This window comes from Lemur catta, chromosome 18 (genome assembly GCF_020740605.2).
Source record: "Lemur catta isolate mLemCat1 chromosome 18, mLemCat1.pri, whole genome shotgun sequence".
NCBI lineage: Eukaryota > Metazoa > Chordata > Mammalia > Primates > Lemuridae > Lemur > Lemur catta.
Genome location: NC_059145.1, coordinates 25,193,452 through 25,216,545, shown reverse-complemented (window position 1 = coordinate 25,216,545; position 23,094 = coordinate 25,193,452). Strand labels below are relative to the sequence as shown.

Below are 23,094 nucleotides of genomic sequence, written 5' to 3'. Positions count from 1 at the left end.
TAGCAGCTTGTGTTCATTGCAGCTTACATTCAAGTCTTATTTTTAAAACTGTATTGATATTCTGTTGTGATTGTTCCATTGAAAAATAGAATTTGACGGCCAGGTGTGGTGGCTCATGCCTGTAATCCTAGCACTCTGGGAGGCCGAGGCGGGTGGATCGCTCGAGGTCAGGAGTTCAAGACCAGCCTGAGCAAGAGTGAGACCCCATCTCTACTAAAAATAGAAAGAAATTATCTGGCCAACTAAAAATATATATAGAAAAAATTAGCCGGGCATGGTGGCACATGCCTATAGTCCCAGCTACTCGGGAGGCTGAGGCAGGAGGATCGCTTGAGCCCAGGAGTTTGAGGTTGCTGTGAGCTATGATGATGCCACAGCACTCTAGCCAGGGCCACAGAGTGAGACTCTGCCTCAAAAAAAAAAAAAAAAAAAAAAGAATTTGAGAGCTAAATGATACCTTAGAAACCATGTCTTCATATTCCCTCAGTTATATTATACATCACTTCACTATTTATTAAAGGATCATTAGGTTACAGACATTTATTTTAAGATCACAGGGTTAGACTCCTCAAGGTTAATTCTAGTCCAGTACTTTGAGATGAAAATTAAAATTTTGTACTTTGTTTATTACCTTAGTGATGCCCAGCGCTTCCTTCCCCTCTTTCTCACACCTAGATTTCAGTTTATCTACTTCACCTGGAATCCTCACTTGCCCTCTTGCATAGAATTACTGCCCTGTTTATTACTGAGTGGAATCCATGTTGAATTTCAGCAGGTTTTTCCCCCCTACATCTGCGTCTTTGATGGCAGCGGGGTTTACTGCCACTCACTTATTAGTGCCCTGGGTCTTAACAACCTTATTCAAACAAAACATCTTAAATGGAGGCATTAAACAGGTCACAACAGTGAGCCATTTTGTAGCTTTTGGTGCAATAAAATGGGTAGGTTGTGTTTTGGAATATAAGACCTCTGAGTGCAGCTATTCATTTTCTTCATCTATAAAACATTTTAGAATAACAGCTTACATCTGTTTGGGGTATAAAATTCCACGTTTTGAAGAAACATCACTGTTATGTAACTCCACGCCAGACGCAGGGAGGGTGCTAGCTCTGTGACGGGCCCGGGTTCCGTGGACGCTGGAAGAAGTATTTGTTTTAGTCGTGCAGCCGTGTTTCCTGGCAGTCGTCCTTTCACATGTGTGGAACACATTTTCATTGTTATTTCTTCATATCGTAAATGACAATACGTGTGCAATAATGACTTTGACTCTAAAAATATTTGAAATGCTTTCACATATTAGAAGTTTACCTTATGAGGGACAGTTCACTACTAGAAGTCAGAAATAAATTTATGCATTTATAGTACATTTAATTACCTTAGACTGTCAATTAATATGTTAGACAGTAAAGTTGGGGTTTACTGTCAGCTCACTTTAAAAAATAAATACCCAAGGGAATTTGGCCATTCGAAATGTGTGATTTTAAAATTATTTCTTTAAACTGAAGGAACGATTTAATAAATAACTTCTAGTAAAGGAATACGGGCAAAAGGCTTATCTGTAGGATCCAAAACCTAATGGTATTAAGTACTAAATAACTGCAGATAACATTCAGTGCAATTTTATAGGTTATTTTAATCAGGAAGTGAATAATGGTAGCCTTGACTGCTACATTTTAAAGATTGTTTCATCTTATAAATGTGAAATATTTACATTCTTGTTAAAATGTGATATATTTACCTTTGAGAAGAGAGAGTACAAAGGAGAAAATGAAAATAATCTATAATCGTACTGCCTATGAGTCCTCTTGGGTTTATTTTAATTATAAATTACAAATTTTTAAAAATTTAAAAAAGCTTTTAGAAACTCACATGGTCAGGTTTGGGGGGATTTTGATAATTAATTGGAAATACAGCACATTAGTTTCAGAATAGATGATGTTAGATGCATTTATGTTTTAGTGACAATAAGAAACTAAACTAAATGTTGATTCCTCTTGTGGGACGTTAACATTCAAGGTGGGGGGCTGCTTATGACAACAACAAACTTCTCTGAGATTCTAGTTTGTCATATTAATCCAGGCTGTAGGCAATGAGATTGTTCTTCACTGCCATATCTTTCCTGAATGGGAGACAGATTTTCTTTCTGTGGCCACTGTGTGTCAAACTGAGGGCCATCATTTTCTGTAGCAATGACAGATGATGCTAGACTTTAAATTTCTGATTAAATATAAATATTTCACAGGCCTTAATTCCTGTGCTGGGAAATACCCATTAATTCCTCAAATCATGGGGACCCCTCTCCCAACCCCCAAAGTGATAATGTTCAAAGTCCACATTTACTTTTCACTTGCAACTGAGCTGACTACAGAGTCACAACCCTGGGGCCATGGCATGCTCATAGCGGTGGCACCGGTCCTAGTACTGGTCCATAGGGGCAGTGACTGGGTGTCACTTAAGCTAGGGGGTGGGGTCTGTTGGAATTCAGGCATTTTTATTTTAGGAAATACGAGGTGGGTTTCTATTTTGGAATTTCAGAAAATTTCATTAAAAACAAATAGACTGTACTAGGGGTGAACTTATATGCAGAACTACATTTCGATGACTTTGAGGTAGAGTAGTAGTTCCACAGGATATTGGAGTCAGATCATCAGGGCTTTTTACTTCCTAGCTGTTTGCCTTTAAGCAAGTTACACAGCTTCTCTGAACCTCAGTCTCCTCATCTATAAAATGAGAATAGATATAATACCTAAATGTCTGAGAGGGTTATTGTGAGGATTCAGTGAAATAAAACTTACCAAGTGCTTATGAGCACAGTGCCTGGCACGTGGAAAGTCCTTGGTGATTCTAGCCCTGTTGTAAGACACCTACTTGGAAATACTTACCATGTGATTGTCTTGACCACTCATACTTCAGTACTGTGGATTACTCTTCTCCCTGACTGCACTTGGGACTACCTCAGGCGTTCAGGCCCACTTCTTGTGTCTGTTTAGAACTTCTCTACTTCTCCAGCATTGATTCGGTGATCCGTGCATCTTTCTGCTGCCACAGTTCGGTACTTGTCCCCAGGCCGAATCAGTGAGAATGAAGAATGAGGACAGGTGATTTGAGGAAAAGGAAAGGGTTTATTAATTTGTCGGCAAATGAGGAGGGCAGCAGACTAGTGTCTCCAAAGACCACTGTCTGGCCATTAAGCAGAAACACAGGGCTTTTTAAAGGGGGGTGTTTAGAGGTTGGGTTAGGGTCTATGTGACCAGTGTCACATGTGGCTTTAGTTGGTGGTTTTGGATGACCTTATCTCCTGTGAAGATGACCTCTGTACAATTCTGTTGAGCCATCTCTTGTGGTTTAAGATACTGGAAAACAAAGGACATTTTTCTGGGCCTTTGATTACAGGCCCTGGGCAGGAATGCAGGTTTTAATTCCCAGAAAGGGTGGGGGTTTTAAAGAGACAACTTATTATACATTTTGCCCTTTTTCAGCCTCTTACCTCTGTTATACTTCCTTCCTTCCTTCCTTGAGGGGACAGCCTTGCTACTCCCAGACTGGCTGCTCTCTTCCTGAGTCCCCTTTCTCAACCTGCCCTTTCCCGGTGGCCCTGTCTCCTCTTTCTTCCCTACCCCACTTCCCCTTGCCTTTTCCACATCCTCCCCCCTCTTATCTCCCTCCAGTCTTTCTCTCTCTGCTTCCTCCCCTCTCTCCCCTCTCCCTCTGTACTCCTCCTCCTCTCTCCTTCCCGCTCCATCTCTCTCCCTTTTCGCCTCTCTTCTTTTCCTCTCTCCACTCCCTTCTTGCCTTCCGTTCCCCTCCTTTCTGTCCCCTCTCTCATCCTGCCCCTCTCCTCCCCAGCTTGGCTGCCCCTACCCTCTCTTACCCCCCATCTCTCTCCTCCCTGTTTCTCTCTGAAATCCTGACACTTTGTCTGCTGAGTAGACAGCCTTGGCCCTTAAGGGAAACATATTGATTGACTCTTTAAAGTCTTCATTATTTATGATGGGGAATATTTATTTTGTCATTTCAGTAGCCAGACTATATGCTTCACTTTCCATTCGAAAGGGCTTCACAGCATCATTTTACATCTTTGGGGCTCAAAAAGTTAGAGGATCTACAGGCTACAGTTTAACTCTTTTTCTAAACATTACGTATACTACACCTATAAGTTTGTTTGCTATTAGCATTGTTGTACATAAAGTTCAAATAAAAAATGTTTCTAAATAACAATTACAGGTTTTGGCATTGCTATATGAACCTGTAATTATTATTTAGAAACATTATTTCATTTGTTCAAATGATCTTTCTTGTTTAATGTATTTGATTTTTTTTTTTCTTTCTTCAGATTCCTTTCTCTTTGGTCCAGTTTCCCTTATGGGAGTCCTTAAAGGTAAGTTTTTCAATCTTCATATAAAATTTGTCTCTAAGTATCACAAGTACCCAATAGTCTGAGTGTGGAATATAATGTTGACTAGAGGTTTAAAAACTCAAAAGTATTAGCAGTTGAAAATACTTTTTATGTGTGCTTTACTTGCCAGTTCAGCCTTTAAACCTGTTCAGGTGGCCGAGATACTAGGCAGTAAGCAGGGCGGGCGTAACTGAAATCCACACGTTTGCTTTACTTTCTCTTGCGTCTTGCATTCTCTTTGCACCCAGTGGAATTTTGTTTTACTGTGGTTTTGTGTGTGTGTGTGGAGAGAGAGAGGTTAAGGACTAACAGTGACAGTAAATGGAAAAGAAAAGAAAACCAGGGAACCTAGGGCCCGAATGTTCGCAGGCTGAGAGGGCAGGGTGCAGGTGCATCTTCCCACGCATCCCTCACCTCGGCAGGGCCTGCAGGAACCTGGGGTTCTGACTGGACCTCCCCCACCTTTGCTGCCCACCTCAGCCTGAGGGAAGGAGCAGAATGTGGTGAATTGTGAGTCGGTGTTGGGAAGGTCACTCATCTGTTTAAAACCAACACATTTTTAAAAGCTTATGTTAAAAACATGCAGAGATGTTGCATTAGTTTTTCACCTTCTGACACAGCCATTTGAAAATTGTGGGTCATGATATGATTTGTGTGGCTCTTTGCCAGCATTTTAAGGATCATAATAAAAAAATGTTAGCATCTTACATGGTAAGGATCAGTATTATTTTGTAAAACTTCAGTGTTGTGCTTGCATGAACGTGCACACATCTTTACAGGGTTGCAATGTAAAATGTGTTTTTTGCTGTGGATAATGGTCAAAAAAACCTTGAAAGCCCTTGTTCAAGTGAAAATGTTTCATAAAGGACCAAACTGTGAAATCCCTAGATGGGCATTAGATGATACAAAAATAAAGGAATTACCCCATAATTTTACAGTTACTAATCATGGATTACTTGTATAAAATATCTTTTGAAGATATAATAAACAGTATTTAAACTCTGAAATAAATTCTGTTGAGGTTATATATTAAAGGATAATAAATTGAGGTAAGATACTCTTTTAAAAAATAAACTCGAACATTAAGTATTGGGAAATACTTCTGAGTGATCTGATTTTTAAGGAGTAGTACTGCTCATTTAATATGGTTATTTGGGTCTTTTGTTGTTATTTTGTTTTTATTTTTACCATTTCCTACATGGTGCATGGTGAAAATAGATTTCTCAGGCCCTGTTTCAGGGCATGATGTAACAGCTATCCAATGAGAAGGTCACATTCCATTAGCATAACAGCTCTCCTTTTTAGTGTGTGACAAAAGAACAATGAAGCCAACAGCTGTCCAGCAAACAAGACTCATTTTATTAGTGTCTCAATAACTGGCATTCACGCAGATTCTGCACACTCTGACATCCTTATGCTGTAACTCTGCAAAGGAATGTTCTGAGGCCCAAAGAAGGAAAGAACATGGGGTTTATTTCTTTTCAATATTAAGAACATTTGTAGAGTTCTAGCTAGTTAACAAACATCTAGAGGTTTTCAGAGTAATCACAGATAACAGTGCTATGCTTTAAAAATTTCCTTTGAGCAAATGTTGAGATGGTATAGTTTTTTGGTTTTTTGTTTCTTTTTTTTTTACGTTGGGTTTCTTGAGGAATAATTTACATACAGTAAAATTCGCCCTTTATAAATGTACATTCTTATGAGTTTTGACAAATGTTCATAACCGCCACCGTAACTAAAATAGAGAATATTGCCATCACTCCAGAAAGTTCCCTCACGCCCCTTTGTAGTCAGTGCCCTCCCTCTGTGCCCAGTCCCTGCCCACCTGCTGTTCTGATAGTTTTCCTTTTCCAGGGTATCATATAAACAGAGGATACTAATTAGCATTTTGTGCCTTGCTTCTTTCATTTAATGTAATGCTTTTGAGATTCATGCATGTTGTTGCTTGTGCCAATAGTTTGTTCCTTTCTATCACTTTGTATTATTCTGTGGGTGTGAGGATGTACTGCAGTTTGTTTATCGATTCACTAGTTGATACTCATTTGAGTTGTTTCCAGTTTTCGATGATTATGAATAAAACTGCTATAAGTATTTGCATATAGTATTTGTATGGACATACGTTTTTCTTTCTCTTGGGTAAGTACCTAGGAATGCCATTGCTGGGTCATAAGGAAAAGTACATGTTTAATTTTATAAGACAGTGTCAAAGTCTTTTCCGAAGTGGCTGTACCATTTTGCATTCCCACCAGCAGTGTGTGAGAGTTCCAATTGCTCTACATCCATATCATTACATGTTATTAAATTTAAAAAATTTTCAGCCATTCTAATAGTTGTGAATGGGCATCTCATTGTGGTTTTAATTTGCAGTTTCCTCGTGACTAAATCATGTCAAGCATTTTTTCATATAATCGTGTTTTTGTAACATCTACATGTGAAATCAGTGCTTTTGTAGAAGTAGACAATTTTTGGCATGTCTCTTATTTTTGTGTTTACTATTTAAACTTGCTTTTGCAACCATAGAGGGAGATTGTATTATGTGGGAGGATTTCTCTGTTGTGTTTACATAGGAATACTACTCAGAAAATTTTTCTCAGCCAAGACTTTAGCAGATTGCATACACATTGTCCTGCAGGGAGTGAGGTCTGCAGCCGGGGTGGCCACTGTTAGCTTACACCTAACTGTTATAAAGTCATCATCGTTCTCACATCACTTCTTCCTGCTGTCTCTCCCATTCCTATTAATCACTATTCTTCTGACCACCTGGTCTCATACCACAGATTAAAATCCGATTCTCTTGTTTTCTCTTTCTGCATATCATGTTACTCACCAAGTCTTGTTGACTCTGGCTCTTTGGAACCCACGGCCACCTTTTACCTGATTCTTACCACCTTAAGCCTGGTTTAAGTCCTGACAGGTTCTCTGCTGTCTCATCCATTCCACACATTGAATTTGTGTGATCTTCCTTAAACATCTCTTTGAAGTAACATGTATGTTCTCAAAAACATTTAACTTTCTAAAACTCTAAAAGATGAAGTTCTTGGCACTCAAGGATCTCCACACTGGGTTTTTCAGCTCCCTCCCCCTATACTTTTTTTTTCCTTCCAAAATCCTTTCCCTCTAGCCAGAATAGCCACCTACTGCCTCTAAATATGAAATAGGTTCTTCCCTCCACTACCCTCCCCTGTTCTTTGACTTTTTTCTGCAATGTGCTTCCAAGGGTCCAAAAGCAATGCCTCTTTCAAAGCTCAGTTCAGGTTTCGATCTCCTGCTTGAAGACTTCCAGTGCAGGCCTTGAAGATCTCCCCTCACATTTGTCTGTATTGCTGACGGGTATTTAATCACATCCTATATTGTGTGAAGTATGCAGTCAGTGTACCTGTGCTGCCTGCCTGTTCTGAGCTGACTGACCGTTGTTCCATTTCACAGGAATGCAAAGATGAGTAAGACATGGCTAATGCCCTTGACGAGCTTAGCGTTTACCAGGGAGGCACACACAGAACCCACAGATGGCTTAAGTGGAGCATGTCTCTAACTGGAGAATACACAGGGTAACATGGGAGCCAGTCCTGACTCTCCAAATCTGTCACTGTACTACCTCATTTCTTATGGTCGTCTGTTTTTTTACGTATACTTACAAACACATATTTTAGATGAAAGAAGACAAGACATCATAAAGAGGGAGGGGAAGAAAAAAGGGTAGAATTATCATATCTACAACCTCAGAGAAGATAATTTCCCTTTAAGTTTTATGTTTACCTTGGAACTTTCTGGCAGCTCAACAAAAAGGGAAACATGATAGATTTCATGGTTTCTATTACCTTGACAAAGAACCGAGCCTATTGTTTCATCTTATCCCTTGGGTTTGGCTGCCATCTGTATACTGACTGCACACTTACAACCCTGTGGCAAACCACTTGCTCCGAGTCCCAGCCTCAGATGACAGCTGCCTGGTTGTCGTCCTTACTAATGACGTCTCAGGGTGACCAGTTCAGAACAGAACTCTCGGTTTGGTTCTTCTCCCCAACCTGTTCCTTCCCATTGTCCGCTTGTCAGTAAATAGCACAATTACCTCTTGCTTGCTCAGGTAGAAACTTACAAATTATTCCAGAGTTCTCCTGTTCTCTCATCCCTCATAATCTAATCCTTCAGCAAGTCCATTCTGCTCATTCAAGCCTCTGGCTCACCTCTTGTTTGAGTTGCTGTACTGGCCTCTCTGATGGGCTCCCTGATTTCACTCTTGCCTCCCTAAAATAGCTTCTTTGCACAACAGTGGAGTGATTTTCTTAAAGAAATAAATCAGATCATACCACTTCCTGCTAAAACCTGTCAGTGACATTTCTTTAAAAGAAGAATGAAATCCAGAGTTTAATCTCTGGCTGATGAAGGCTCTGGGTAATATGGCCCCTTCTGCCTCAAAGCCTTACCCGTGGCACCTGCCCACTGCCCTTGGCCACACGGCACCCACTTACTGGGCCACAGCCTCGCGCCTCCCCTCGGGGCGCTTCAGATGTGCCAAGCTGGTTCTTACCCCAGGGCCTTTACATCTGTCATTCTCTCTGCCAGAAATACTTTTTATTCATTCATTCTACACATAATTATTTTTTGTGTACCTGTGATAATTATTTTTTGTTTTCTTATTTATTTTGTTAAATAATAGCTGTGTGCACTTATGGTGCACCACATGATGTTTTGAAATATGTGTACAATATACACATTGTTACCGAGTGTCTACTGTATTCTAGGTATTTTCTAGAGTCTGGGGATTTTGTGACAAAGAGGACTGACAAAAATCCCAGCCTCTGTTCATTCTAGCTCTTGCCCTAGGCTTTTCGCACATCTACCTTGTTCTCATTCCTCAGGTCTTAGATCAGATGTCACCTCAGAGACATCCCCTGTCCACCTCTCTTTAAAGTAGGATCTACCCTTCCTCCCTCCTCCATAATCACAGAACCTATTTATTTCCTTACTGGCATCTTCATAACTTAGTTTATTTAGTTATGCACTTACCATCCCTGAATACTTAAAGACATCAGTTGTGTGTCGAGCAGATGCTGTGTGCTAGGCCCTAGGCTAAATGCCATGCAGTTGTTCATATCTTAACCCAGAGAGGTGGGCCATGTTCTTCGCCCCACCTTAAAACCAGGAAACTGGAGCCCAGAGAGATTTCACCTAGTAACCAACCTGAGTCCTCCAATTGCTGTACAGCACCCTTTTACTATGTGACAGTGTTAATGATGATAGCAACAGTAATAAAAGCAGTAACAGCCAACATTTCTTAAAGTTAGAGTGTGCCAGGTGCTATAATAACCACTTTCCATGGATTATCTCCTACTGATCTTCATGGTAGTGGACGCTAACCTGGTCTTGGTTTTGTCGATGTGGAAACTGAAGGAGAGTTTCGGTGCCTTGCCCCAAAGCCACAGGAATACTAAGGGGCATAGCCAGGATTTGAACCCAGGCAGGCTGACTCCACAATTGATGTTCTTAATCACTTTACATGTAATTTTGCACATTATGCATGATGTCTTTAATAATGTTTTTACAGTTTCATATGTTCACAAGCTGAGGTCATATTAATATCTAGTCATCTCATTTAAGGCATTTCTGTAAATTGCATTGATTCCTTAACTTAATGACAGAAAGCTTAAAAAGTCTGGTCAACATATTTCTCAGACCACCTCTTCCAAACATCCCTTGTCTCTGCTGCACTTGGACAGGAATTAAACGGTGTTCACTCGAGTCAGTTCTCTGAGATCAGCCACGGGGAGCACAATTTATGGTAACGAGTGGAGCCAGAACCACATTTTTCCACGTGTTTGTGTTTAATTCCCTGCAGGACATTGCTTATCAGAGGAAGGAACTTTGTCTTCTGACTGTTTATGTTTATATTCTTTATGGTTCTGGCTTTTATACAGCAGGTGTTTATATAACTATTTGCTAACTGCTGGAAGGTTAGCATTCTTTCTTTTTCAAGTTCCATGTAAAGTTGGGTAACTATATATACGTCAACTGTCTTATTTATAGATTCTTTTAGAAGTATGTTCACAGCTATGAAAATATGTTTTTTCTTTTTAAGCATATAGGTTTTCCCTTACTGAGCTTTAAGTCAAAAGTAAGCGTATTCTGAATGGATTTGATGAAATTTCCTGTAACAATGTCAAATATTTTTCTATTGTCTTAATATGCAACATCATTTTATAGTGCAGTGTGGAGAGTTGTTAAGAATACTGGCAGGTCTGTGTGGATGCTGTTCTAGACAAAAACCAAAGAATACTGTCAGGTCTAAATAGTCTTGCTTACAGCCTCAAGGTGTTGCAAAGTAACAAAGCAGCAACTGTAAGAGATGCAAGATTTAAGCTAAGCAACACTTGAAGCAAAAAGAAAATAAAATCAGTTTGATTTTGTAAGACAGTGACATGCTGATGCTTTTCTAAGGTGAAATCATAGAAATCAGGGGCCAGTGGATTATCACTTCACTTATAGTACAATGTGTAAAATAATTACTTAGATTTCTCTTTTGTCTTACGAATATTTTAAACATGCAGTGCTGTATAAAAGCTGTTTTCAAGTTAAAGAATAAATAACTTGTTTTTTCTTATTGATTAGTTAAAATGTCTACCACCACCCCACTCACAACAAATTCCTCGTATACTTGTAGTAACATAAGCAAAATAATAATAATTAGAAGATGCTCAGTGCTCAGGGTCTCCCCTTACACTACATTTCATGAGACTGGGAGAATCTGGTATCTGCATTAGACACACTTGCCCAGAACACAGGTTTCAATAAAGGCATATTAAAGACTGAAAGGGAATGGAAACAGTAAAAATTCATGTACACGCATGTGTCTGTGATTCTTGCCACACTCAGCTAGTATCCAGAATCAAATACAACATGCCGGTATGGAAGAAAACCACCTGAAAATAAGAACAAAGTACCTATTATACTTCCAGATTGCCACTCAAATCAGAGTCTAAGATACTGATTAAGATTATAGCAAAATCACATTATAATGAAGTAGGCATCCTTTAACAATTTAAATACTTCAAGAAAGCTTGAATTCTTAATTGTTTTCTTAGAAAACATAGGATGCTTTATGGCAAAAAAAAAATAATTAGAACTCCCTAGCATCCTTTTATTCAAGTTATAAAAGAAATGGGCAACATTTTTTTTTTGTTTCTAGGGCTACTGAGATCATAGAAGGAATATAGGACCGGGTGCTGTTGCTCACACCTGTAATCATAGCACTCTGGGAGGATGAGGAGGGAGAATTGCTTGAGCTCAGGAGTTCCAGAACACCCTGAGCAAGAGTGAGACCCCATCTCTACTAAAAATAAAAAAATTAGCTGGGCAACTAAAAATAGAAAAAATTAGCTGGATGTGGTGGCATGCACCTGTAGTCCCAGCTATTGGGGAGGCTGAGGCAGGAGGGTCGCTTGAGCCTAGGAGATGGAGGTTGCAGTGAGCTAGGCTGATGCCACTGCACTCTAGCCCAAGTGGCAGAGTAAGACACTGTGGTCTCAAAAAAAAAAAAAAAACCCAGAAACCCAATTTAAAAAGCACATCAGAATTCTTCCTTTGTCTCTTTCTTTTAGATAGTTTTCTCCTATTTATGTAAGTTTGTGACTGAAATGAGATAAATAGGATCCATCGAGATAAGAGATTCTCATGATGAGTCATATTGACTTTCTTTGGCTTGGTGTGAGAAAAGAGGGGAGTTTCCCACACTTCAGCTTAATCAGATTCTCAAACATAAATATATATTAAGCATTTTTTAAAAATGCCTATAATGATTCCTCGTTGGAAATATAAGACCCTGCCAGTATTTGATTTTGAGGGACCCAGCTATGCATTCACATGTAACCTCCTTTAAAAAATGAGAAGAAGGAGTGTGTTAGCTTTGTTTTTATGTATTCTTTAGACTTCCTTACTCATTATTTGCTAGCATTTTAGGGGGTGGTTTGGTATACATGGTTTTTGTTTTTTGGTATTTTCTTGAGACAGGGTCCCACTCTGTTCAGTGTTAGAGTGCAGTGGCATAATCATAGTTCACTGCAACCTCAAACTCCTGGGCTCGAGCAATCCACCACCTGCCCCCCTTCCCAGCCTCCTGAGTAGCTGGGACTACAGGTGCATGCCGCCATGCCTAGCTAATTTTTCTATATGTTTTGTAGAGATGGGGTCTCACTACATCACTTGGGCTGGTCTCGAACTCCTGAGCTCAAGCAATCCTCCTGCCTTGGCCTCCCAAAGTGCTAGGATTATAGGCGTGAGCCACTGCACCTGACCCATTTTAGCCTTTTTAGCCACTTGATCATATTGCTAAAGCCATGGTATGGCAGAATTGAGAGCCTAATTGTGGTTCCCAGTTATATGTGATATTTTTTTCAGCTTCTAGACTTGGTTTTGGAAATCTCGTTCTTTTAGACATAGTAGTATATGAGTACTTCATAGAGAGATGGCTCATGTGATTGAATAATAAAATTATGAGTAGCTGTTGCTTTAATTGTTTTTAAAGTATGTGCCAAAGCGACATAAGAACTTGATCAACTACAATATGGAGAGCATTTGCATGAAAATAATTGTCTGCTGTCTTTAGTGTGTTATAAAATTCTGCAGGTAGACTCCCAGCAGTGAGACCTGCACAGAGGATAATATCAAGAGCCAGTCTAGGCTTGAAAAAAACTAAGCATTGTCCTTACTGTTGTCTTAAATACTCGTCTGATGTTATTAATTGGAATTGAGTAGATGATTCTGTATGCATACCTACTGCTGTTGCATAAAAAGCGTGTAATAGTACAATTTCATATTCTTGCAAAATTGGAAGCCACATAAGTACTTTTGAAGGGAACAGCTGAAGAAGTCCCAAATTGTAAGTCTTCCTGCACTGGAGCCAAAGCACGTACTTTGAATTTGTTGTTCATAAGAAAGTAGTGTTCATTTGGGTGGGTCTTTTAAAGTGGGAGGGGAAAAAAAAGCTTTCTCTTCACTTCATACTTTAATAGAAGACACCTGGTGCAGGCTTGGACTCCTGGCCACTTCATAGTATTGTGCCTGGTGTTTGCTTTTTGTCCCATGAGTACTGGTGTTAACCTTGGGGTGGGGCGAAGCCAAGTGACTTCTTGCTGCTCTTCCTCTGACAGGCCTTGAGCAATAAGTGCAGAATCACTTGGGAAAGTAGAACAACCTGATTGTTTTTGTAGCAAAATACCACTGAGTATTCTAATGGATAATAGAAATATCATTAATTGAAAAAATCAAGCTGATGTTTAAAAATTGCATACCGGCCGGGCGCGGTGGCTCACGCCTGTAATCCTAGCACTCTGGGAGGCCGAGGCGGGTGGATCGCTCAAGGTCAGGAGTTCGAGACCAGCCTGAGCGAGACCCCGTCTCTACTAAAAATAGAAATAAACTATCTGGACAACTAAAAATATATATAGAAAAAATTAGCCGGGCATGGTGGCACATGCCTGTAGTCCCAGCTACTCGGGAGGCTGAGGCAGTAGGATCGCTTAAGCCCAGGAGTTTGAGGTTGCTGTGAGCGAGGCTGACGCCACGGCACTCACTCTAGCCCGGGCAACAAAGTGACACTCTGTCTCAAAAAAAAAAAAAAAATAAAAATAAAAAAAAATAAAAATTGCATACCTTTTAACAGTAGTTACTATGGAGAAACTCAGTTACGGTCTGTAGTTTAGTGAGTAGTATTGTCCCGGTTCCAATCTCCTCCTTTGATAATTGTACTATGGAAGCTCGGGGAAGGGTATAGGGGAACTGTACTGTTTTTGTAACTCTTCTGTAAATCTAAATTTGTTTCAAAACAGATTTTTTTATATAAGCTATTAATCGATGTATATTAAGGAAGTTTTACTTAAGAAAAACTACAGAAGCAAAATTAATGTTTCTGAATGCCAGCCTCGTTACTTAAACTTGAAACTTAATATACACAAATGTCCATAGATTCATCTGAAAATTTCATTTATATTTGAAAAGAAAAAGGAAATGGGACATTGAATTGGGATAAAAAAAGGAAACACCAGGGGAAGTATGGCCACCTGCTTTTGAAAAATTCTTATTTTTATTTTGGTGCCCAACCTCCATCAGCCACAGTTGAGACCCCCACGCTGGTTCTTTACATTTGGGCTCCTTTTGTGCCTGTCTCCCACCCATTCCCCGAGTTGTTTATCTGCCCCGACAGAAACGATGACTAGACCTCTGTAGCAATGAAATTACTTATTTAGGTTGAGAAATTATGGCAATTTAAATAATTTTTGGTGTTCAGACAAGTCCTTAAAAAAAAAAAAACCCAAAAGCCCTCTCTATTATAGATCCACATTATTTAAATATTAATATATTTTATTGACACCAAAATATTTTCTCTGATAACTTGTATATTATAATGTAATTCCATTAGAAGTTGAGCTGTATATGGTAGGGAGGGATCTTATTGTGTTGCAGATATACTATTCTATTTGTCTAAAAGATACATGGCTTTGTGTGGAGCAGAACAAACCAGCCTCAGTTTCCCCAGTTATTGTCATAATCATCTTTAATCTTCCTATAAGTAACTTTTCCTGTCTTTCCAGCCAGTGTGTTTATCACAGTCCTCCTGTTCCTCAAATACATGAGCAAATGTATAATTTCAAAATATTTTCATAAATTATATACAGTATGCTTTTTTTTGTTTGTTTCTTTTTACCAGTCAGGTTCTTGTCATTTTATGTGTTTAGAGTTGCACTCAAATGAATAATTTGTAAATAACATGTCATCTTCCTAGATTGGTCTGAATATTACTTTCTGAAGTTCTATATTCAAACAATTCCTCATTTTGAAAAGTCATTTCAAATTCTTATTTAAGCAAGTTGTCTTGGACATTGACATAGTTTGTTCATTCACTTGGATATTTTAATGTCATTCCAGTGGAAATTGTGATGTGTGTGTGGAAATAAAGTGTCTTAGAGATACCATTCTATGCCCTATCAAGACAGTTAAAACCTGTAGATCCAAATCCAAGGGTTTTTATATTTCACAGTAGATTGTTCCATTCAGATCCCAGTTTTGATACTAACTATTTAAGCTTTGACAAATTACTTAATATCGCTGAGCCTCAACTTTCTTGTCTAAAAATGGTAAAATCATAAGAATTACATATACCTCATAAGACTTGGGTGAGGATTACATGAGTCCATGTATGTAAAGTATTGAGTGCCTGGAAGCTACTAAGTTCTGTATAAGTACGTATCCAGGCAGCTGTTACAATCAGTATTTATATCATGCTTTGTGTTTGCCACTGAAATTTCTCACTTGTCTTTAAAAACTTTTGGTTTTTCTAGGGATTTTTTGTTTAAGGTATTTATTAGTATCTGTTTCAAATACAAAACTATTTATATCTCCTTAGACTATTCTGGCCAGGTGATAGTGGAAAGTTATGCTTATCTGTGGAGATTCTATTTTTAAACTGTGTCTTCAGCCATCTGAGTCTATTTTGATTGTGTTTTTTTCCCTTGGCAACCAAAGTTTTTTTCTCCCCTAGATTACAGCAGGCACCTCTGTGAAGCCATCTCCGTCACCTCTCTTCTCTCTTTTGTAATCCTCTTCGGCCCCCACCATGCCTTCCTCAAATATGAGACCCAGCAACTGTTCCTTTTTTTTTCTTGACTCTACAGTGCCTGACACCTAGTAGGTGCTTAGTAAATGTTTGTTGAATTTATGAATTACATAGTATCTTTGATTTCTTCCTCCTGTATGACCAGATGAAATTCACATGATGTTATTTGCTATTGCTTATAAATTCAGCATTAGTACTAGTATTTTAAGTCTGTTTGGAGTAAACTTCTGCTCTTTGGAACCCTTGAAGATATCAGTAGATTAACTGAAGATAACCTTCAATTGTCAAGAAAAGTCAAATTTGTGTTTTACATTTCTTTCCTGGCAAGTTGGTGAAGTATGTAATGGTACTGGCATTAGGCTGATAAAATACACATTTTGCCACTTTGAAAGTAAAAAGATGTTATTCTACTGTCTTGTTTCCTATTGTTTCTCCAGTGCTTACCAGAGCTCTGGAAAAAAATAATGCCTACTGCAGAAACACACAGATTTATTTGCAAACATCAGAGCATTTACTGAAAATGTGCCAAAAACCTGTATAAAATCTTTGTTTTTTTTAGCTTATCTACTTTCATAAGCAAGGTTACTAAAATCTGTCTGCTACACTCTTAGTCCAGTAAATTGAATAAGTACACTTTCAGAGAATCATTCTCATTAGTATGCATGGAAGGAAATGTTGGAGTCCTCAGAAGCCACACACTATTATGAATCTAATTTGTTAGACAGTTAACATAGGTGTCTGACTTAAGAAAAGTTGTTAAAATTGACAAAGTAAACAGGACCATTTCTATCTTGTTTATATGGCATCTTCTTCATCTCCTTTGCGGCCTTCTTAACCTTCCAGATATATTTGTCAGGGGGGATGTACTGAGAGTAGGAGATTAGTGCTAACTTTACTGTTATTCTTTCAGTTGTGAAAGAGTAAATTCAGTTCCAAAGGCTGTACTTAAGGACCTCTAGAAGGCCACATGTGGCCTTAAGGCTGCAGGTTCCCACCCTGAACTCAGTAAGTTAGATAATAGACAACCCAGTAAAAATGTGCAGAACATTTGAACAGATGCTTCACCAAAGAAATTATAACGAATGGCAAATAAGTACATGATAAGAAAGCTCAACATCATTAGTCATTAGGGAAATGCAGATTAAAACCACAGTGAAATAGAACTATGCACTTACTCAAATGGTTAAAATTTTATAATGGTGACAATACCAAGTGTTGGGAAGAATGTAGAGAAACTGGAACTAGTGGGAATGTAAAATGATACAACCACTTTGGAAAACAGTTTGGCAGTTCTTCATAAGTTAAATATATACCTGCCATGTGATCTAACTCTTCCACTCCTAGGTATTTCCCCAAGAGAGAGAAATCCATGTGTCTGTTAAAGATTCGTATACAAATGTTCATAGTAGCTTTATTTGTAATAGCCCAAAATTAGAAAAATCCCAAATGCCCAACAGGTCAATACATAAATTATCACATAACCAATGGAATATTACCTGCCAATAAAAATGGAATGAACTGTTGATATCTGCTTGACATGGATGAATCGTAAAATAATTCTGAATGAAAGAAGCCAGATTTAAAAAAATTAATGTATGATTACATTTATATAAAATTCTAAAAAGGGCAAACTAATATAGAATGACAGATTGCTTAGGGGTAGTGAGGAAGGGCAGGAAGGGGTTACATAGGGACACAAGAAAACTTTTGGTTCATGGATAAGTTCACTGTCTTAATTGTGGTGATTTTGTGTGCGTGCGTGCGTGCGTGTGTGTGTGTGTGTGTGTGTATCACACATATTCCCTGAAAATTGTTTCCTTTGAGCACTCTAATGTAGCTGTGGCCCTTGTTTCTTTGACTTATTTTAGAATGCAGTTAAATCCTTGGGAAAGTCACTTATGTCATCAGTGAAGAATGCCACCAAAATAGCTTCTCACTTAAGTTCCCATCCCCAGAGCTCACCCACAGGAGGTTCCGATAAATTCAAATATTTAATAACTTGTATTTTTCTTTCTCCTTAAACACAGGCCCTCTGGTCCTGGAGGCAGGATCATGTGGTGGATTCTTGGCAGTCAGCAGTCTGTGGAGCTTTTGCAGGTGCAAAGGATTATATTATACTGGGAAAGACCAAAGAGGGGGAGAAAAATGTGAAAATATTAACTATGCAAAAACAACATTCTTTAGAAATTCCAGATTGTTTAGATGAAGAGAGTTCCACTAGTTGTTTGAGAAAAGAACATGTCTTAGGGGAAAAAAACCTGCTCAAAATGTGTCTGCCTGAAAGACAGACAACCAATTTGTTTTTGACAAATTTTCCTTTTTCTTTTTATCTTTATTAAAGCCTTCACTCAGGCCCTGGGATTATCTTAAAGATGATTTATAAAGTCTTCTGTGGGAAGTGACTTGCTGCGGGTGCAGGGCTAACCACGCAGCTGTCTGCCTTGAGCATTGCTTTGGGGGTTTAAGCGATTTCTGCAGAAGGCAATGATTCACGGTTCGTGTGACATGTTTGACAGCGCCGCAGATTAACTGGTGTCAGGAGAGCAGCGGCTCCTCCACGACTTACTGAACGCTAAACTGCTCTGCGTAGAAAACTGGCAGTCTACACATCTGGGCACTTTCGAGACATTAAAGCAAGAGCAAAGTGACAATACACAAGATCGCATTATCCATCACTCCGTCATCTGAATATTCCAATGAGCTTTTAATGAGAACGCAGGTGCTTTAAAGAATTTAATAAGTGATACGTTTAAAAGCCCAAGAGAGAAATATATTTTGTTGTTTCAAATAAAGGTAAATTAGAATTACAGTTGAAATAAAATGAAGTGCAAATTTGCCAGAAAATTCTAAACTTTTAGTTTAGATGTGAAACTAGTAAATTGACAGGCAGTTCAAGTTTAGGGTGTCAGTTTTATTGGAAAATAATTCTTGTTCCATTTGTTTAATGGTTGTTTTTTGTTGTAGTGATTGGGAAAACAGAAAACATATTTTATGGGATTCGTTATTAATAATTAGACCCATTTGACTTGTAGAATTGATAATCAAAAATAAGAACCTGGCCTCTAGACATGAAACCAGCCCAGCTTGACCATGATGGTAATTGCTTCCACATGACACATAGCTTAGTTAAATAAGTAGGTGGTCTTGATTCATTTTCCAGAGGTTAGGAGTCATTATTCCCCGGTCCCTAAGAGAAAGGTGCCATTTTGTTGACTCCCTCCTGGGCCCTGGGGACAAAGTGAGCATGTTATGGAAACTTAGTCATCCTGGATAAGGAAGGCCACTTCTTAAAGTTAACGATACTTGAAAACTTCCATGTGTTGAAGGAAGAAGTGTACATTCTCTGCTCCCATTCCTTAAATACCCGATTCAGAGATTGGCTTGCAGATGCATTGTTACTATTAAAGAAATCTGCGTTCGTCACGATTTCCTTTTCTGAATAATACCCTGTAAGAGGCACTGAGCACTTACATTTGTCAGAAGGAGGGAAGGCAGGAAACTTTATCAGTAGTCTGCTCTGTGGCAGGAACCTGCCATCCGTGGGTCCCAGGAGGAGTGTAGCAGCACAGCCGGTGCTCTAGTGACAACTGCGGACACTGGGAGGTGGAGAAGGGGGATGAGGTGCCCAGAGCCACACGTCTAGCGCAGGCTGTCTGACTTGCAAGGTTGTCAAGTCTGTTCTGTCCCCAACTCAGGAATAAGACTTCGGGGCCTTTCTGAGCACCGGTTTCCTTACCTGTAATGCAGAAGCAACCATTCCTACCTTAATTAACTTCAGTAATTGAGATAATGGATGTGCTCCTAATTTGTCATCTATAAAACAGAACAGATGTAGGAGTTATTACCATTTCAGCAAGAACAACCAACACCCAGAAAATGAAAAGCTATTCTCACAATAATTTATCTTCTCTATTGAGTGAAGGAATAATGTCATTAATAAATGACATTAATAAATTAACTTTATTTAATGTCATTTAATAAATGTTAATAAAGTTACTGTAAAGAATAATCTTATCTAATAGCTTGTATATGTTAAAATTCCTCCAATATAAGCATCTTATTTTTTCAGCTGAGGTTCTGATAAGCGAAGGACTTTGTCCAAGGCCTGCAAAAAAAATATCTGCTGTCAGTAGATCCACATATATTTAGCCAAAGATAAATACATTTCTTGTTTATATCTAGTTTTGTTTTGAAATTTTATTTGGTACAAATGTTGATCCACAGGAACAAGGTTACTATTAATATTTTAAAACGTTTCTGAAGGGTAAACATCACTTGAAAATGTTCCAGATGGTGAAAAAGTGATGTTCTGTAAGAGTTCGTTGCGACATCGCGCCCTGCTCAGTATAGAGAGGAATGGTGACTCGCCATCCCGCCCGGCCGCTTTAAAACGCTCCCCCACTGCACGGCAGACACTGTACCCCGACATGGCCATGAAGGCAGTGACAACACCAGCCTTCAAATCAGAAATCGGATTTCTCGTCCCCCAGTGCTTTTCCAAGTTTAAGTGGGCTAGAACCACTGCAGATAAATCATCCCGTGTGCCATCCTCGGCACTCTTCCTTGCCCATGCTTGTTCTATAAACTACTTGGCTCAGATACCCAAAAATGTCTCTCTAGATTGGAGGTGTTGATGGCTTGTCATGCTCAGAAATTCCCTTGGCTCCTGGTCAGGGGTTAAACTAGGGGGAAAAAAAGGACTTTGTCAACTTCCTCACTCCAAGTTAATTTCTAAACAAAAACCCATCATGCAGTCTGAATAATTCTGACATTTGCTACTATAGTGGTATTTGCATTCTAGTATTTTTTTGATCAATTTCTCATCGTAAACACCTCCTTACATTGTGTGGGAGAGGAGGAGGGGATCATGGGGGAGGGAGAAATGGAGGGGGGAGGAGAGAAAGAGGAAGAAAGGGAGAGATTGCAATCTCCCCATGGACTTGAAATTCTAGAGTCAGGGTGAGGGATTATTTGGGTAACAAATGAGAAGGCCTGACACAATCTTTAAAATACAAACAAGAGCATGTTCATGGCCTTTGTTGTTCTGGAAAGTCTTCCACAGCTAGACACTTGTGTGGAGATCAGGCGTTAAGAGGTGCATGAAGGTGTGCCCTTGTTACAGGGGTGGGGTGACCTGAGGTCTTGGGGCCACTTGTTACCTTCCGGATCCTTGAGTGTGGCCTTTTGACTGAATCCAAATTTTATTTAAAGAAGGATTTGTTCTGTGAAGTTTGGATTTGGTTGAGGGGCCACAGTCGGGGATCTGAAAGGCCACACGTGGCCGTGAGGCTGCAGGTCCCCCACTGATCAGGGGAGCGTAGCGCCTGGATGTGGCCGCCCCGGTCCCCAGGGACAGGCGTGAGACTTCCCCACTGCTGCCCCCACCACATTCTCAGCTGCTGCGTGGAGGTGACAGCTCCAGCCCTACTGTAGGAAGGTGGCCACTTTGCCTGCCAGTGAGTAAAGAATCTGCATTTGTTCCCCAAGGAAATCTGAGATGTAGTTTTATCACAACAGTCTAGTTTCCCCTGAATCTGGGCCTTGAAAGCAGTTAGCCTGCCATTCAGTTACAAACCTAACTCCAGTGGAGACAGACTGTTGTTTCCCAAGTGATTTGAACACTAAAGCAGTACCAAATAATTATTTCCCGTCTCATGTGTCTAATACCTTAGCATGTACCATGCTACTGGTATTTATTACCAGTAGCTTACAGTTCCGGTAAGTAAAAGGTCACAAACAGTAACATTTTAACTGAAAGTCCTGGCCCCCAACCTCCTCCCCATTATGACTTGGTGATTCCATTATATTATCTTCACAGGTTCTTCTTTTGCAGCCTTATAAAAACATTGTGAGGTCTGACAGTTAAAGAAATCTTTGATATTTGAAGACATGCAAATTGATTTATTAGTAGCTTGCATAAAATACAGTTTCCATCATGGTAGTGAAGTTAGGACCTATTTAAGCACATGTGTTTCTACCTGTAACTTCTCTTCGTATTACCTTCATGAAACAAATCTCTAAGAGAATATTGGCAGTCATCCACAGTAAAGGAATGATAAACCTTTGCTAAATGGCCAAAATAAGTATGATTTGAAGTAAGAAAATTTATTAGATGTTCCTTGTCAACTTTTAGGACTTCTTAATTGGTTTAGGACAGTTTGTGAACATTTTCAAATAGGCAAATGAGTTGTAACAATTGGACAAATTTTGTCTTATATGAAAGGCATGATGTAGCAGAAGGTGTACTACTGTTGGAGTCAAGATACATGTGACTTTGAGTTCTGGCTCCATACCAGCCATGTGGCCCTGGGCAAGCTGGGAATAGTATAATACCTATGCAAATGAGATAAAATAATCAATGAAAGTGCCTAGTACATTCCTGGCACGCCAGAGATGAAGTTAGCACACTGCAGATATGGGTTCTACCTTCATCTTACCTCTCCCTTTTACAGGATGAGTTGAAAGTTTCAGGTTGTAGAAACTGTAGACACTTGGCTAGCATAGTCATTAAACATTTTTGAGTGCCTGCTGTGTGTGCTAGGCTAGAGATATGAAGAAAAGTCACACATCAGCTCTGCCCACTCAGAAAAGAGCTAATTACTTTGAGCACTGCTGTGACCCAGGCATGATTCTAGACACTTTGCATAGACTTATTTAATCTTTGTGTCATATTACTGCCTGCATCTTACAGATGAGAAAAGTGAGGACATTAGAAGACCATGGCCAAGTCTGGAGTCAAGACAGACTTAAGGTCACGTCTCAGCTGGGCACTAAGTAAAACCCTCTACAAGTTATTTAGCTTTCATAAACTTCACTTTCCCCACCTGTAGTGTGGGGCAGTAAGAGGACCTGTGTCACAGGGTACTTTAACTACAGAGTAAGTCATCACCTCAGGCCAGTCAGCTGGTGAGGAAAGATTTAAGCCTTGATCTGACAAGGAAGAAGGGTTCTTTCAGGCTAGACTTTGCCACTAGTCTAGGGAGACAAAACCCAATATAATATTTGGGGTGGGAAGTTTGGGATAGTGTAAGTTTGTTGCCTTTCTTCCCTTTCCCCTTTTCTTCCTTTCTTAGGAGATATATATTTTTTATAT

The 23,094-nt window shown here is 39.3% G+C and overlaps 1 protein-coding gene across 1 annotated transcript in view; it reads left to right on the top strand.

Annotated features, from left to right (window-relative positions):
* Nucleotides 1-23,094, top strand: part of SLC25A26 (solute carrier family 25 member 26) — a 128,550-nt gene that overhangs the window by 95,264 nt on the left and 10,192 nt on the right. The window contains exons 6-7 of the mRNA XM_045530959.1: nucleotides 4,334-4,378; nucleotides 18,029-18,098. Coding sequence (XP_045386915.1) covers nucleotides 4,334-4,378; nucleotides 18,029-18,098 — 115 coding nt within the window. The remainder of the gene's footprint in view (nucleotides 1-4,333; nucleotides 4,379-18,028; nucleotides 18,099-23,094) is intronic.